Source organism: Suncus etruscus, chromosome 9 (genome assembly GCF_024139225.1).
Source record: "Suncus etruscus isolate mSunEtr1 chromosome 9, mSunEtr1.pri.cur, whole genome shotgun sequence".
NCBI lineage: Eukaryota > Metazoa > Chordata > Mammalia > Eulipotyphla > Soricidae > Suncus > Suncus etruscus.
The window spans coordinates 102,304,947-102,322,434 of NC_064856.1; the positions used below are offsets into that span (position 1 = coordinate 102,304,947).

At 39.2% G+C, this 17,488-nt stretch overlaps 1 protein-coding gene across 1 annotated transcript in view; it reads right to left on the reverse strand.

Moving 5' to 3' along the window:
* Window positions 1-15,274: 15,274 nt before the first annotated feature.
* Window positions 15,275-17,488, reverse strand: part of LPXN (leupaxin) — a 42,878-nt gene continuing 40,664 nt past the window's right edge. Inside the window, exons 8-9 of the mRNA XM_049779738.1 lie at window positions 15,958-16,106; window positions 15,275-15,647 (exon numbers count right to left, since the gene is read on the reverse strand). Of these exons, the coding sequence (XP_049635695.1) occupies window positions 15,378-15,647; window positions 15,958-16,106 (419 nt within the window). The 3' untranslated portion in view covers window positions 15,275-15,377. The remainder of the gene's footprint in view (window positions 15,648-15,957; window positions 16,107-17,488) is intronic.

Here is a 17,488-nt window from a genome sequence, read left to right on the forward strand (position 1 = left end):
AGCCCCAAGGGAGACATTTTAAAGTGATAAACAGAGATGATAAGCATCATTAGAATCTCTATTTGGCCTAACCAAGCTGTAACTAAAGAACCCCAAATAATCAAGAGAGCTGGGGATCAAATCATTTTCAGGAATTTTTTTTCTAATCCGTTCAGTTTGAAAGGAGATTTTATATGGGTTTCACAAGAAACTGAAGAGTCCTTTAGTCTCTACTGGATTTTTACATTTTGGGGAGTGTTCAGTCTTTCTCTAAGTTGTGTGTGTGTGTGTGTGTGTGTGTGTGTGTGTGTGTGTGTGTGTGTGTGTGTGTGTGTGTGTTCACACAATTCTATGAGAAATATACTAGCTTTCCCATTTCATAGTGGTGAAATTTTTTATATTCTGTATTTGCCGGCATATAAGATAACTGGGCGTATAAGACGACCCCCTAATTTTGCAGTTAAAACATAGGTTTAGGCCTATATTCACTGTATCAGACAGAACGTTCCTGTGCTGCTACTGTATGTACCAGAGTGAGCCAATCACAACAAGCAAAGGTTCAAAGGGTATACTGTCATAGACTTCCTCTATTGACTCTAGCCAATCTGAGCAGGCTTTTGACAGTGTAGATTCGGGTCCAGAACATTGTCTAATTTGCATGCATAAAAAGCCTGCTTGGATTGGCTAAGTTAGAGAGGCCATCTGAGCAGCCTTGCAGTGATTGGTGCAGGATCAAGTTGGAAAATTCGTTTTGTGGCAATATTCAGACAATTTTCATTTAGCGGCATATTGAAACATTTTTTCGGTATATACTCGGCGTATAAGACGACCCCTGATTTTTGGTTGACTTTTTTTTTTTGTTTCAAAAGTCATCTTATACGCCGGAAAATACGGTATATCTAATGCCTCAATCTTGGTTTCTAGTATTATTCTCCATAAAAGAAACCAGGTCTCCTTGGGAAAAAAAATGATCTATTCCAGAAAAGGGTTTATTTCAAGATGACTGGAACATCATGTACTTTTAGAAAATAAGGAGATACTCACTTGTGTCTGTCTCAAAGGGTGTAGATGTGTATAAGCTTCTCAATTGTTCTTTTTTGCGAATCAGTGTGGAAGAGTAGGTAAGATCTCAGAATCTCAAATTCTCTTTCTCCTAAACTCATGAGTTTTAATAAAGTTGGTTACAGGAGTTACATTTATTTGCAAACTTTTTTTTCCTTGATAAAAAAACATTTCAATGGGAGTCAGAGTGACAATAATAGTGGATAAGGTGCTTACCTTGTGCAGACTGATCTAGGTTAGATCTAGCAACATATATAATCTCCAAAGCCCCACCAAGAATAATCCTTAAGAACAAAGTAGGGGGTAAACCCTGAGCAGATCTGGGTATGGTTCCAAAGTAAACAACTTTAAAATTTTCCAACATTTTAATAGGGAAAAAAATATTGTGGGGGAAAGGAAATAGTAGGTTTGGGTCACAGCTTGGTGTTGTCAAAGCTTACTCTTGGCTCTATGCTCAAGGCTCATTTCCGGTCATGCTCAGGAACCATATGCAGTGCAGGGAAGAGAAGCATTAATGTCTATTGTGTGTCATGGCAGTTGCCTTACCACTGTACTGTTTGTTTGTTTGTTTGTTTGTTTTTTGGCCTCAGAATTCATTTTCACTCCTTTTAATTCAGACATAAGTAGCCAATTAAGTAGTTGGTTGGGTGAAATGAGAACAAGACTCTTTCTGCACCACTCTTGGGGTTGTAATGATTGACATAGAGACTGAAGGGAAATAGTCAGGGTGAGATTAGAATGAAAATGGAACCAGAGAAAACTTCCCCAGAATGGTCTGAGGCTGGGTTCAGGATATGCACCCAGGATATACAGACGATAAACCAGTCCAATACCCTGCCCCTCCCCAGTCCCACTTGTACCATTTTATATGTCTGAAACCAATACAGAAGGCAATCCAGTTAAAAGAATATAAAACTGTAAATATAATATATATTTATATATAGTATATATAATATATAATATTCAATCCAATTAAAAGAATATAAAACAGTAAATATAATATATATTTATATATCGTACATATATATAATATATAATATTAAATCCAGTTAAAAGAATATAAAAAAAAGAACATCCTTCCTTGGGCATCTTACTTAAAGATCCTCTATCCTAGATTCCATACTGTTTCCTTTCTTTCCTCAAATAAAGTTTTATATGAATGGGGTCCTCTCCATTTAGTCTTGATCTCCCATGCACAAGTACTCTAACAGTAAAAATGCTCCAACACTAATAACTGACTCTTCAACCCTACATCTAACTTCGGAAAATAGGTTTTCTCTTATTATTTTATATCATCACTAAAGTCCTCATGTAAGTTGTAATGATGAGAGAGTGAGAGATGGAGATAGATAGTTTAAAAAAAGAGGCACTGGAGCGATGGCGCAGCGGTAGGGCTTTTGCCTTGCACGAGGCTGACCTAGGACACACCGCAGTTCTTTTCCCCCCCGCGTCCCATATGGTCCCCCAAGTCAGGAGAGATTTCTGAGCGCATAACCAGGAGCATCATCGGGTGTGGCCCAAAAATCAAAGCAAACAAACCAGAAAGATAGTTAAAAAAAAAAAGAGAGAGAAACTAAAAACAAGACAAAGATGAAAAGAATGGAAAGAAGGTGAGAGGGGAAAGAATGTTTGTAACTCTAAAGTGACTTGTATCTACACCATCCGAAATTAGAGAGTCCAACCTTATTCTATAAAATAATTAGACTCTTTAAAATAAGTTGGTAGTCTCTCTTATTAGTCTTTAATATTATAAAAAAAAAAATTCACCAGCTAAAAGACTGCATGGTAAAGTGAATTGGCATTGGGCTTTGATGAGCAAGAGACGACCTAGAATATGCTACAAAATAAATGGACAACATGGGTGAATAATTAATGTTCTGAATCTCATTAGATCCTTATCTTGCTAGTCTCAAATTTAATGTCTTCCTTCCTATTCCCACTGAGATTCGTGGGGAAATGCTCTACAATGACATCTCTGAGTCATTCTTGGTCTCCTGCATAGATAAAATTATGAATTTACCATTTAATGGCCATACCTTAAGTTTTAGGAAAGGAAAAATAAAGTCAGAAAGGGAAGGGAAAAAATAAAATAATTCTCATTTGGGGGTTAAGCAGCAGGCATGGACTTTGTTCCGGCATTTTTGGTGTAATACTGTCACCTTGTGGTTATTCTAGGTAGTGCTGGCTGAGAAAGTGCAGGCTGTCATTTGCAACACAAAAGAATAAATTCCTAGAGGTGCATGCTGTGCCTTGAACCAGAAGAGCCTTGGGGGGCTGGAGTGGTAGCTCAGTGGTAGGGCGCTTGCCTTGCACGCGGCTGACCCAGAAGAAACCTCGGTTTTATCCCCCACTTCCCATATGGTCCCTCAAGCCAGGAGCGATTTCTGGGCGCATTGCTAGGAGTAACCCCTTAGCGTCACTAGGTGAGGCCTAAAAACCAAAACCAAAGCAAACAAACAAAAAAGAGCAAAAAATAAAAGAACCATGAATCTTCTAATCTGTTTCAAAAGTTCATTTAATTGAATATCAGCACCTTTTAAGACCTAAGCGATTTCTAGGTGTTCAGGTCTATGGCCCAGAGATGATAAATTCATTCCCTGTAGTCAGATGCAGGACTTTCAATGCACCTTTCAGATTTTCTTTTAAAAGTTATGGCCCAGACTAGTCCTTTCTTCCTCACTAAGACATTCCTGTAAGAATCAATTAATGGATGTAGGGACAGAGAACTAATACAGGGGATTGGGTCATTTGCCTTGCATTACCCACCCTGATTTGATCCCCAGCAACACATATGGTCCCATGAGCACAGTCAAGAGTGATCCCCAAGTGCAGACCCATAGTACCACTGGGTGTGAACCAAAACCCAAATATATAAATATATATATACAACACACATACCTATATATGAATGTTTGTATACAATATGATATTCTAAATACCTAAGACTGTATACGCATATTGGTTTACAAATATCTAACTTCATCAAGGAATAAACTGACTCATTAAAATTGAGTGATTCACTTCTAACTTTGTAACTGATTAACAATATTATTGAAATTCATGACATTTAAACCCCTTACTCATTTCTAACCATCATTTCCCCCAGTTTCATGATCTGCTATGGACTCCTCCATTCCTCCAAGTATCTGTTTTCTCTGAGGAAGATGCCTTCATCTTCTTTACAAAAATTCAGAATATCTGGGGCCGGGCGGTGGCACAAGAGGTAAGGTGCCTGCCTTGCCTGCGCTAGCCTTGGACGGACCGTGGTTCGATCCCCCGGTGTCCCATATGGTCCCCCAAGCCAGGAGCAACTTCTGAGCTCATAGCCAGGAGTAACCCCTGAGCGTCAACGGGTGTGGCCCAAAAACCAAAAAAAAAAAAAAAAAAAATCAGAATAGCTCACCTTTATCTCACCTTAACATGGCCTCATCCCCACCACATAATCCTTCACCCAGGTTACATCCTCCCTCTCTCCTGTTGCTCTAGCTCCGCTTACTTCTTTAAGTTACTCCCTACTCTTCGTTCCCTCATTCATTCTATCCAAATTAAGTTCAGTTATGAATTCATAACATCTCAGTTATGAATTCTTCTCCATGTAATTCTCCAAGGCTTTTGGCCTACCCTACAATGTATGGGTGCTATACCAATATTATTGACTTCTCTCTTCTTTCTTCAGAATAATTCTCATCATCTCCTATTCTATCAGCAACCCACTGCCACTAGCCTCAGCTGTTTCTTCTTCCATGCAACTGACACTTTCTCAAAGGTCAGTACAGCGCCAGCTTTAGATAAATGCATCCATTGTAAACCAATATCCTGTTCTCCTATGGACCCCATACTTAGGACTTACTGCTCTGCAGTTAATATCTTGGAAGCATTCGATTATTTTATCTTTGAATCTATGTTTTGTAAGTAAAATCTTATGAGGCAATGGGGGTGCACATGGAGGAAGCTTGGAGCCTCAATTCACACATGCTCACACCTCCCACTTCCTCGCCTTCTCCATTTCACTGTGACTTGCATAATGCCAGCCTGACATTCAAAGCAAAAGAGCACTGACCTGCCTTGCCCGTTTTATTGCTCTTAGTTATCTAGTTTGTTTCCTTCCTTCCTTCTTCCCTTCCTTCCTCTATTCCTTCTTTCTTTCCTTCCTTTCTCCCTTCCTTTTTTCCTTCCTTCCTTCCTCCCTTCCTTCTTTCCTTCCTTATTCCCTTCCTTCCTTTCTTTCTTCCTTTCTTCCTCCCTCCCTCCCTTCCTTCCTTTCTTTCTCCCTCCTCCCTCCCTCCCTTCTTTCCTTCCTTCCTTTCTCCCTCCCTCCTTACCTCCCTTCCTCCCTCTCTTCCTTCCTCTACCTCACTCCTTTTTTCCTTTTTTCTTTTTTGTTTGGGACACACCCAGCAGCACTTAGGAATTACTCCTGGTTCTGTGCTCAGAAATCGCTCCTGACAGGCTTGGGGAACCATATGGGATGCTGGGGATCAAACCTGGGCCAGCTATATGCAAGACAAATGCCTTACCCTCTGTGCTATCATTCCACCCCACTCTACCTCACTCTTTTACACATCATTGGTAAATGATTTTTCTTTCTCTACCTCTCAAACCATATATACGTGTCCCTTTTGACTTAGCTAACACTCGTGCCCTGGTTAGAATGTCTCAATTTTATTTCTTCAATGTCTTTCCCATCTAGATTCAAATTAAAACATCTCCTTCATGCTATCATGTAGCTTCTCTCGGAGGCTATGAAAGATGTGTATCTGACGACTGACAATACTTTTCTAAATTGACTTATAGTATTTGTTTCTATATACCAGTTATTGCCTTTTATTTTCTTACCTAAAATTTAACGCTCTCATGTTTCTAACCCCTACTTCCTATATGTTTACTCCCTGCCTCTTGTCAAAGAAGGGATCCTTTCCTTTATGACCAGCTCATCTTAGGACCAAATGCCCCTTCATAGACAATGAGCTCTTTTTAAATTTTATTTATGTTATTTTTATTTTATTAAAGAACCATTGTGTAAAAAGTTATTCATAGTTGAGTTTTAGACATATAATATTTCAATACCAATCCCACCACCAGTGTCAACTTTCCATTACCAGCGTCCCCATCCTCTATCCCCCACCCCACCTATCACTTTGACAGGTATTTTACGCAATTTGGTGGTTGAAGCTCAGAGCTTATATTTTCAGTGTTGTTGAGCCTGTGTTTCAGATACATAGCTCTCCAATTCTCCCACATCATCAATATAACCTATGCCTTGGCCCCTACACCCCATTACTTTCCTTTCTCATCATCTTTCTTTTGTGCCTCCATTTCTTTCCTTCTCTGTCCTTTCCTCCCTAAACTCTGGAGTCAAGGATATTATGCACAACACCCCTTAAATGACTACATTTTCTGTGAAAAACAGTTCAGCGAATTCTCAGTAAACTTGGACTTGATCTGCCATATAACCCAGCAATTCCACATTAAGGCATATATCCCCCAGGACCAAAAAAATAATAAAAATAAATCATTCAACATGACTATAAACTCACAAAGGACACAGATGATCTCATTCATCTTAGATTCCTTCCTAGAACCTAGTGCCATGGACATTTTGGTGCCACTGAGGTAAATAAATATCCTCTGCTAAACTGTCCCATAAATTGAACTAAAAAAAGAGGTGTCTTTTAAAGAGCTCACTCAAGGGAAAATAGATTTGTCCTGAACTTGCTAAATTAACATTTGCATCATCACACTTGGCAATTTTTAAGCACTTTTGTTTATTAGGAAAACAAATGGAAAATCATCTATTTTAAGTAGAAAACCCTGAGGGTTTGTCAGCAAAAAATAAAAAGGCACATTTTAAAATGGGAATATTATAATGTCTCCAGCCCACCCTGGACAATAACTCAGCTACAGAACTGGGTGTACAAAGAACAAGGGAGAGGAGGGGGTGACAATGAAGGGAGGAGAGTTGAAAGATTGGAGACCCGAAGATGATATTGGAGGGGTGGAGACCCTTGCCATTTATAATACAGTAAATAACGAGACAATAATTTAAAGAATAACTCAGTAAAACACTAAAAAAGCAATAAAGAAAAGAGACCCCATACTCCTGGCCACACTTGCAATATATAAACACCCTAAGATGAATGAGCATTATATTTAGGGTGACTCTATCCTCTGGCCTCTGACCTCCTCTTCATCTCTCTCCCATAGAACCTAGCTTAGCTTGCTGGCCTTGTGTCTTTAACTCTTCTTCAGCAAATGAGAAAACAAAACTTGAACTAGATCAGTTGACATATTCACAGCTGGGTCAATGTGATTCATGACTGAGAAGACTGAAGTAAATGCCTTGCAGAGGCTCAAGTTCTTGGGGTGGATCCCTAGTACCTTGGGACCCCATAATGAGCACCACCATGTATGATGTGGTGGCCCCAATAGCATTGCTTCTAGCCCAAGCACGAAGCCCCCCAGTACTCACACTGGGCCAAACATCACTGAGAGTGGCCCAGTGAGGGAAATTGATGGGACTCTGCCATTATGAGGAAAACTAGCAGAGATTTATAGGCATAAGGGAAGTGAAGGAAGGTGATGAAGAATTCTGAGCATAAACAAGGCCTGAATCACCAGAGCATAGAAACTGAAGCAAAACCATTAGTTTAGTGCAAAACCCTTTGTTTTTCAAACTCACATCAGCTTTAACTGCAATCTAGTTAAAAAAAAATTTAGGGGCCGGCGAGGTGGCGCTAGAGGTAAGGTGTCTGCCTTGCAAGCGCTAGCCAAGGAAGGACCACAGTTCAATCCCCCGGCGTCCCATATGGTCCCTCCAAGCCAGGGGCAATTTCTGAGCGATTAGCCAGGAGTATCCCCTGATCATCAAACGGGTGTGGCCCAAAAAATTAAGTAAGCCCACCTGCTTGTCTGCTTCCAAATTTGAAGACATAAAAACAGAATGGGCCCTTAGTTTGGGGCTGAAAGTTTTCAGAACTTTCTGTCAGTACAAATAGACTCTTTTCTCTTCCACCACCTTGGGCTGCAATCTCAATTTATCTTTTTATTTTTTATATTTATTTATTTATTTGTTTGTTTGTTTATTACTTTTTGGGTCACACCCAGCAGTGCTCAGGGATTACTCCAGGCTCCACGCTCAGAAATCGCTCCTGGCAGGCTCGGGGACCATATGGGATGCCAGGATTCGAACCAATGACCTTCTGCATGCAAAGCAAACGCCTTACATCCATGCTATCTCTCCGGCCCCGCAATTTCAATTACTTTTTTTTTTTTGGTTTTTGGGCCACACCCGGCTGAGCTCAGGGGGAGGCGGGGGAGCATATGAGACACCGGGATTCGAACCAACCACCTTATTAGGTCCTGGATTGGCTGCTTGCAAGACAAACACCACTGTGCTATCTCTTTGGCCCCGTAATCTCAATTTCTTTTTTTTCTTTTTCTTTTTTTTTTTTTTTGGTTTTTGGGCCACACCTGGTGTTGCTCAGGGGTTACTCCTGGCTGTCTGTTCAGAAATAGCTCCTGGCAGGCAGGGGGGACCATATGGGACACCGGGATTCGAACCAACCACCTTTGGTCCTGGATTGGCTGCTTGCAAGGCAAACACCACTGTGCTATCTCTCCGGCCCCGTAATCTCAATTTCTTGAACTTGCCCTAGCAGCCTCCAGTTCTGACAAGCATAACTGGACTGATCTCACCCCATTCCCCCCCCAAAGACAAGTCAGAGGTGAAATAAGTAAAGCCCAAGTCAATAAAAAATTAGACATTTTAAAGAAGATCAGAGCAAAAGAAATATATCCATTGAATAAAAGAAAAGGAAATGGAAGAAATTAGACAAGGTTAAACCCAACCACAGAAAAACTGAAATAGAAACATGAAGAGTACTGGTCTCAGAGAATGCCTGAAAAGGAAGGTGGAAAAGAGAGAGGTGGGGGGGGGGAAGGGAGGGAGGAAGGGAGGGAGGGAGGGAGGGAGGGAGGGAGACAGAGGGAGGGAGGGAGACAGAGGGAGGGAGAGAGAAAGATTGTGCACAGATGGGGAAAAACGGTGGCAGGAAATGGTGAAATTGGAGGAAGAATGGGTATTGGAACATTGTGTGACTAAATTCAACTATCAACAACTTTTTAACTCTGTATCTCAATGTGATTCGATAACTTAAAATATAAATGCCCGAGTAACACACACAGTAGAGTATATTAAGTACGAGGGTCTATATTTATCTAACAACAGTAAATCTGGTATTTTATAAAATATAGTTTTAAAAAGACATCTCTGAAATAGGGAGCACATACCTAGTGATGCTCAGGGCTATCTCTTGACTCTGTGGCTAAGGCTCATTCTTGATGATACTTGGAAGACCATATATGGAGCCAGAGATTGAATTCTGTTTGGCCATATGCAAGACAAGCACCTATAGTCACTGTTCCCCATGCCTTCCCCCCCCCCCTTTTAAATATAAGATGAGTTTGGTTTAGCTACCAGAGTGACATCACTTGACTGGTGATCAGAAAGCACAAGGCATTGTATCTTTGCCACTGGCAGTTTTGAAGCACCAATATAGAGAGAATTGTGTCCTTCCGGAACTCATGTTGAAGCTGATTTCAATGTGTCAATACTGCTTTCAGATAGGAACTTCAAAAAGGTTAAGTCAGGACAAATTTGATCATAAAGGTGGGGCTTCTTCCCCTGGCTCTTTAGGAAGACTCATCACTCAGAGAGGAAAAACCCGAAAAACCCTGGGAGAAGACAGTCATTTAGGAGCTAAAAAGAGAGGAGGACTCAGAATAAATGGGCTTCCTGCCACCAACATTGTTAAAAAAAAAAATTAACTCCTGTTACTTAAGTCACCCAGTGTGTGACCTCTGGCTATTTTTATTTTATTCTTTTCCTTTGGCTGTTGCCAAAGCCACTGAGGTTTGCACACTTGGTTGTGGGACTTTCACACTTTTTAGATGTGGTGCTGGCCAAAGGTGACAACTCGATTGCGACGCACAGATACTTGGTTGTAATGCTCAGGAGCTCCCTTTTGAGTTGTAGTGTTTTTTGGAAATACCACTATTGGTTGCAGAGTGTCAGAAATGTCATTTTAGTTGAGGTGCCAGACATCACTTGATGACTGTGCCACCAGAATCTTCTCAGTATGTCGGTATTACCAGAAATAAAATGCACCATTTCATGTTTATCAGTCATGCATTTTTTGCCACTGAGCTATCACCAGGGCACCAGTCTGGTCTTTTGTTATGATAGTCTGAAAAAGCTAATAAAAATAACAATGGTGTATGTGGGAGGGGGATTTTCCCAGGAAATTCCCTTGAATGATGGTCGAACCACTAGCAGGTAGTGAAAATCGTGGCATTGGAAGGTTCCAGAACTCTTTTTCCCAGGACTCTGCTTCCTTTACCTGGAGGAGCTGTTTTCTCTCTATGGGAAGTGGCTCAATGCATGAATTTCCTGTACCAGAGAAAGAATTTACTCCTGAGCATTACTTTTGTCAATATGTCACTGCAAAACAAGATTAGGAGCTCAAAATCATATTCTTCTCCTAATCTCTCAGTCTATTCGATTCCATCAGCTTTTATTTTGAGCCATAAAGATTTCTAAGATCATAAAAACAACTCAACACCTGCCACAGTTTCAATTGCCATGAAAATCCTAGAGATGGAAGAAGCTATGGTGCCTTCTTCACATAGCTCTTGAATTCTTTTTTTTAATATTATTGTTTATTTAAGCATCATGTCTCCAAACATGATCATAATTCAGCCATAAGTGCACAGACCCCCTTCACCAGTGCAACTTTCCCACCACCATTTTCCTCCTCCCCATCCCCTGCCTGTCTTCAAAACAGGAATTGTATTTCTCTATCATTATCATGGCAATTGTTAGTGTAGTTATTTCTCTAACTACATTTACCACTCTTTTTGATAAAAATCATGGGCTGATCCTTCCAACCCTCCATCTCTATTGTCTCTGGATATTATTACTATACTGTAACTGAGACAATTCTGTGTTTATCTCTTTCCCTCTGACTTATTTCACTCAACATAATAGTCTCCATATCCATCCATGTATAGGCAAATTTCGCGACTGCATTTTTTTCAAACAGCTGTGTGGTATTTTATTGTGTAAATATACCATTGTTTCTTTAGCCACTCATCTGTTACGGGTATTTGGGTTGTTTTCAGATTTTGACTACTGTAAAAAGCACTACTGTGAACATAAGAGTGCAGAGGGCATTATTGTATTGTGTTTTTGTGGTCCTAAGGACCACAAATACTTAGGAGTGGTATTGCTGGATCATATGGGAGCTCAATTTCCAGTTTTTTGAGCAATCTCCATGTTGTTTTCCAGAAATGCTGGAAATCTTTTATTAATATCTTTTAAGCATTTTATGTTATTTTGGTGGGGTGCCATACCCAGCAATGATCAGGGGCTACTCCTGGCTGACTCAGGGATCACTCCTGGTGGGGTTTAGGGAATAATAAGGGATTTAGGAGATTGAACTTGGGTCGGCCAGGTGCAAGGCAAGCACTCTACCCACTGCACTGTTGCTCAAAACCTTTTATATATGGTTCTTGATGGTTTACCTTCAAAAGCCTTCTCATTTATATTCTTATTTCATCTCCACAGCAAGCAACTAAAAATTCTTCTTCACATTTACATATAGTGACAGTGATGATTGGAGATCAATGGCTTAGTTAGCCAAGGATTACAGTCTGAAGTAGTAAAATTTGCATCAGAACTTTGATTTGTTTGGGGCCAGAGTAACTGCCCTTAGCATTAACCCAAAACAATAAAGAATACAATAATCATGTCTAGTTTATGCCCTCACTTGTCCCTTAAAATTTATTTCATGTGATGTGGTTTACATTGCTGATACAGAGTAGAAAAGAAAGTAAAAAAATTAAACCAATTTTCATTCTGATTTTAGTGTTAGAGTAAAATTGAATCATCTTGGTCTGTTCCTATATTTAATTATCATTTCCCAAAGTAACATATAAGTAATAATTATTGTCCATTCTCTTCCTCTTTCCTTAATTGTCTTCATTATTATTACACTAGATGGAATGCACTAAGATTTTTAGAACTAGGAAATTAAACTTGTATTGATTTTCTATGGGTTCATAGCAGTCACTCCAGGAGCTACAGGCAAAGTCAGTCCTACCTGACAACATTAACCCAAAATAAGGAACATACAATTTTTGTGAAGACTAGTCTGGGGCAAAAGATAATGTGAATGAATAGTAGAACAAATACTTACTCTAAGTTAAAAGGAAATACAACCTCTTTGATTCCTTGGCCTGTTCCTTCTAGGCTATAAGTTATATCAGCATGTAACATCTATCTCTCCCTGGAATTGGGGGAATTACTCCAGACCAAAAGGGTTTCTTTTCCTTTAATGTAATTTTTAGAACATAGTCTTCATTGAGATTCAGAGCTATCCCAAAATAGGAGAGGAAAATGAATTGTTCTCACCAGCATACCAAGAAACCTATACCATTGTCTAGAATCCATAGTATGACTCTAAACCTTCCCACAATAAATTAATTTGGGTACTGTGCTTCTACTATAATTGCAAAGGAGGAAGCTCCTACAAAAAAATACCTTTTTGAGAAAATAGACCTGAGATATTGCTGCTTCCTAGCAAGTTTATATATTTGCAACTCAAGCATCAGAAGTAATCTAAGATGTATTTCTTCTTCTTCCAGTGGATCCCAACAGATACTCATGACCTTTATGTGCTCTGAGTCCTCAATATTTACATGCTACTCTGATAGTATTTTTTGTTTTGGATTTTTGTTTTTGTGCTGGGGGTGCATCCAGCTGTACTAGGGTTGGCGGTGCTTGGGGTATGTGGTTCTGGCAATTGAATTGGAGTTGTCCATGTTTAAGGCACCTTTATTATTATCCTGAAGATGGCTTCTAATGCTTCTAAACTCTGTGTCCCATTAGAGGTACAGGGAAAACCAGACCTCTGCCTCCTGTTCCCACTGATACTCTAGTTTCTGGTTTTCTGTGAATTTCTTAAGCATGCTTATTCAGGAGCACTGGAAATAAAGCCTTGTTTACCTACCTTGTATGTTCCTTTAAGATCAGATTGTCCCCTCAAACCAGAATTTCTCTGTATTTAATATGTTCACAACTAAGTCCTATGTTTACCAAAGTTACTCCTGCAGACAATTCTAGGAATAGTCCAATTTGCTTTAAGGCAAACTGCATAGGAAGTGCCCCAGAAAAAAACAAGAGGTGGGTTTGTGAACTAATTCTAGTCCAAAATATTACAAGACTGTTTGCAAAGCTAAAGAATTGCACTCTCCCTCTACTGGTCATTTTTTGGTAGAAAGTAGATATGGGTCTGGAGTGGTGGCGCAAGTGGTTGGGCGTTTGCCTTACACGTGCTAACCTAGGATGGACCTCAGTTCAATACCCTGGTGTCCCATATGGTTCCCAAGCCACGGGCGATTTCTGAGCATATAGCCAGGAGTAACCCCTGAGCATCACCAGGTGTGGCCCAAAACCAAAATCAAAAAAAAAAAAAAAAGTCAAGATATGGCTGGCAAGCATTCTTTTTTTTTTTTTAATTTAACTTTATTGAAACCATTGTGATCTACAGAGTCCTTCATAGTTGAATATCAGATATATAATGATTCAGGGCCTTTCCCACCACTAGTGCCAATCTCCCTCAGCCAATGGACTCAGAGTGCATCCTATACCACCACCCTTTGGCAACCATTCTAAATCCAGAAAACTGCACATAAGGATATTCGCAGCATAAAATATTCCATATCTCTTGAGGGGAAGGATTATATTTCTTAGGAATAAACAGGTTCATTATTATATGATTTAAAAAAAAACAACTTGGAAGCAGTTATCTTGTCGCTAAAACACTGTTACTGATGATATCACCTACTGAACAAATACAGTCACTTAACATTCATTGTGAGAAGAGAAGATCTTCACATCTTAATTGCAAGTTAGTGACTCTGGTTTTCTTGGATAGTTTCAAATACTAAGATTCTGCAGAAATCTCAGACTTCTAAAAATTGTAATACCAGAAAATTCTGTCTTGAGAATTAAAAATCACAAGTTTACTTCTGTCAAAGTACCAAGGCAAACCACAAACAGCCCTAGATTAACACCTGCTTATGACATCAGAGGTGATATTACTGACAAGAATGTTCAGAAGTTGGTCACATATTTTGCCTGGTCTGGTTCACCCAGTCAAACATACAGAAGGCTAGGAGGCAGTCTGTATTGGGGGCCTCCTATAGAGCATGGATACAAGCAGAGTTGAGCCTATAGAATTAACTATTACCAATTATAGCTCTTACTTAGAAAAAAAAAGCTTCTATCATTCATATTCATTCATTCATTTAAAAGAAGACAGATATACCAAAGTTTGCCAGAAATTATTTAATCCATCTATTTTCTGAGAAGTTGCCCCAGAATAATCTAAAGATGCCAAATTTGATACTGATTTTTAAAATATATCACCAGTAAAGTTTTCCTCAGCTATTTACCACCTCCCACAGCACTATGGGGTGGTGGGAGAGTGGGAGACGTGCAATGCCAGGGACCAAAAGCAGGGCGTCACATATGTATATCCACTGCCCCTCATTTTAAAAATCCCTTTTGATGAAAAACAAAGCATCTATTGTATGGAAGAAAATAAGAGATACAGAAATGTGATGATATCTGATGTCTAGTCTAGAACAGAGTAAATTGGAAGATTTCTCCAACTATGACAAAAGAGAACTCCAAACCACAAACCTTAATGATCAATTCTGTACTCAGAGCTGTCCAGTGAAAATCTATTTCCTTTAACAAAAGAGAAACATAGTGAACATAGAAACGTAGGAACATGCAGAAGAGTGGTTGAGTCTATCAGGCTACCTGGTAGCTAGGGTGAAAAGTCATAGCAGTCATTATGGGAAAGTGGGTCACAGAGAAATGTGGGGACATGAAAAGAGACAGTTGGTGAGGCCCAAAGATAAAAAGATGGAGAAAGGTTATTGCAGACATGGAAATGGAAAAGCCAGAGGAAAGGTGTAATGAGTGTAAGGAGTGTGAGCATGTGGGAAACATGTCTGCAGAAGGAATCTCATCTCACAGACAGCAAGATCCAGATCTACATAAAAGCACTTATGTTTTATCTTTTCAAAGAAGCTTGGGATCTAAAATCTAAGACTTCATTCCTAATTACATCTTACCTAAAACTTATTTATCCTCTTTATATTCTATAACCTATCAAATATAAAATAAGCTGTACCCTATGTACTCTCTCTTCTAGTAATCTCATTTTTATAGAGGATCTAAAGAGACAAGCTGGGGACAGCTAAGATTACAGGGAGTAGAGCTTATTAAAACAGGGCTGACAATAGGTCTTGCCATTCTGTTCCTTGAAGATGCCCTTGGACAACTGTGTCATGCAGAAAGCACAAACAAAGTGCTCAGGATGAAACTTATATCCCATGGCACTGATGCAGCGCCCAGTGATGGGCTTCTCACATCCATGGCAGAGGGTCCCTTGGCGCTGGTGATAGTGCAGCTCACAGAAGGGACGTCCATCCAGTTCAAAGAAGGAGCCAGTAGAAAAAGTGCTGAAGCAATCCTGGAAGTGGAGAGAAGAGATAAAGAATGTGGATGGGAAGAGGTACAATTCTGCTTCCCGCTAAGCCAATTTTCTGCCTTCAAATGCTTGCTAGTTAAGTGCCCACTGCAGGAATCCCCTTGGATGCCGGCCAAATGGAACCAAATTATAGTAAATGTCTGCAGTAGATGCTGAATTTTCTCTTCCTGTCACAAAATGCATATTAATTCCTTATCCTGAGCTGTGAGCCCTCTGGGCCAGTTGCAACTCTTTTTCTTAGACTAGAGCGCCCCGATTTCCCCCTAAAGTCCCAAAGTTAAATAATACATACCCTACAAACAAAGCATTCTGGATGCCAGACAGTGTTCATGGCTGAAAGGTAGTTTTCCAATACTGGGCGGTTGCAGCCACCACACTTGGGGGAGAACAGGGCTAAGAAATCCTTTCGGCAATATGGCTTCTTGTCTTTTTCATGGAAACCTGGGAAAGATAAAATGAAGGATTCATGGTTGCAATTTGGATTTTTTTTTTCATAAATTTGCTACTTTATTGCTGTCTAGCATGTGGTAATGGGAGGACGTTGGAGATGGGAAATGTGCACTGGTGAAGGGTGGTGTACATTCTATGACTGAAATTCAATCATGAACAATTTTGTAACTGCAACTCGAGATCTTAAAATGAAGTTGGAAACTAACTGAGAAGAAGCTGATAATCTCTCCCAACCTCAGTTGCCCTCCATTTGAAAGGGGGTTATTCACGGACACCTACCTGATGGCTTGTTATACTCTACACTAGATACTACAGGTAAAGTGTTTCAGCATTACATACGGTTCATAGTAGGATTAAGTATAAGTGTTCATGCAGATTCCTTTTCCATGACTTTGTAATTGGTATTCCTTCAGCCTGGACAATTCTGCCCCAGAATTTTGTAATCATCTTATGATATGATATGATATGATATGATATGATATGATATGATATGATAAGTCCTATTATCTTATATGAGTGGTATCTTTTTGACTTATACCTATTGTATTTTATTATCTTTATAGCATTTAGCATTATCTGATATTCCCTCATCGACGCCTAAGCTCTGGAAGAAGCTATATACTTTTGGTCTTATCACATTGTATTCTACTATTTAAAAAACAAAACAAAACAAAACTGAAAACAAGTATAATATTTCAAAATAAAATACTCAAATTAATCATTCCAAAATATAAGATCTTACATAGGATCTCATTATAACTCAAATTGCAGAAATACCAAATTGTAAATAGAGTTCTTTTTAATACAGGAATGAGAAAACAGTATGAAATGGCTCAAATTTAAAAACCAAGTTAAATATTATAGTCAACAATATTATAATACATGAAAATTTACTCATGAACATAAAACATAAGTAGAATTTATAATAAAGGACAGGGACTGGAGAGATTAACATCACAGCAGGTGGGTCTCTGATTTTGCATAGAGCTGACATTAACCAAATATCCAACACCCAATATGGTCCCCCATGTCCCATCAGGAATGATGCCTGAATGTAGTGTTAGGCGTAAGCTCTGAGCACAGTCAAGTGTGAACAGACCCCCCAAAATAAGAAAATTAAGGAAAATAATTGACCATTACATTTCATAAAATACTACTAATACAGATGTTACTAAAAGTATATAATCATTTTTTATAAAACATAAAAAATATTTTTTAAAACTAAGTTGATCTGAAACAGCTTAACTCTATATCAGATTGGTGATACAATGATTTGAAAGCCAGTAATTTAGTTAGGTTGTCTTTCAAATACAGTGTTTTGAATACTACTATTTTTCTAATTCCCAAATTAAAGGAGAACTCATCTGTTTATA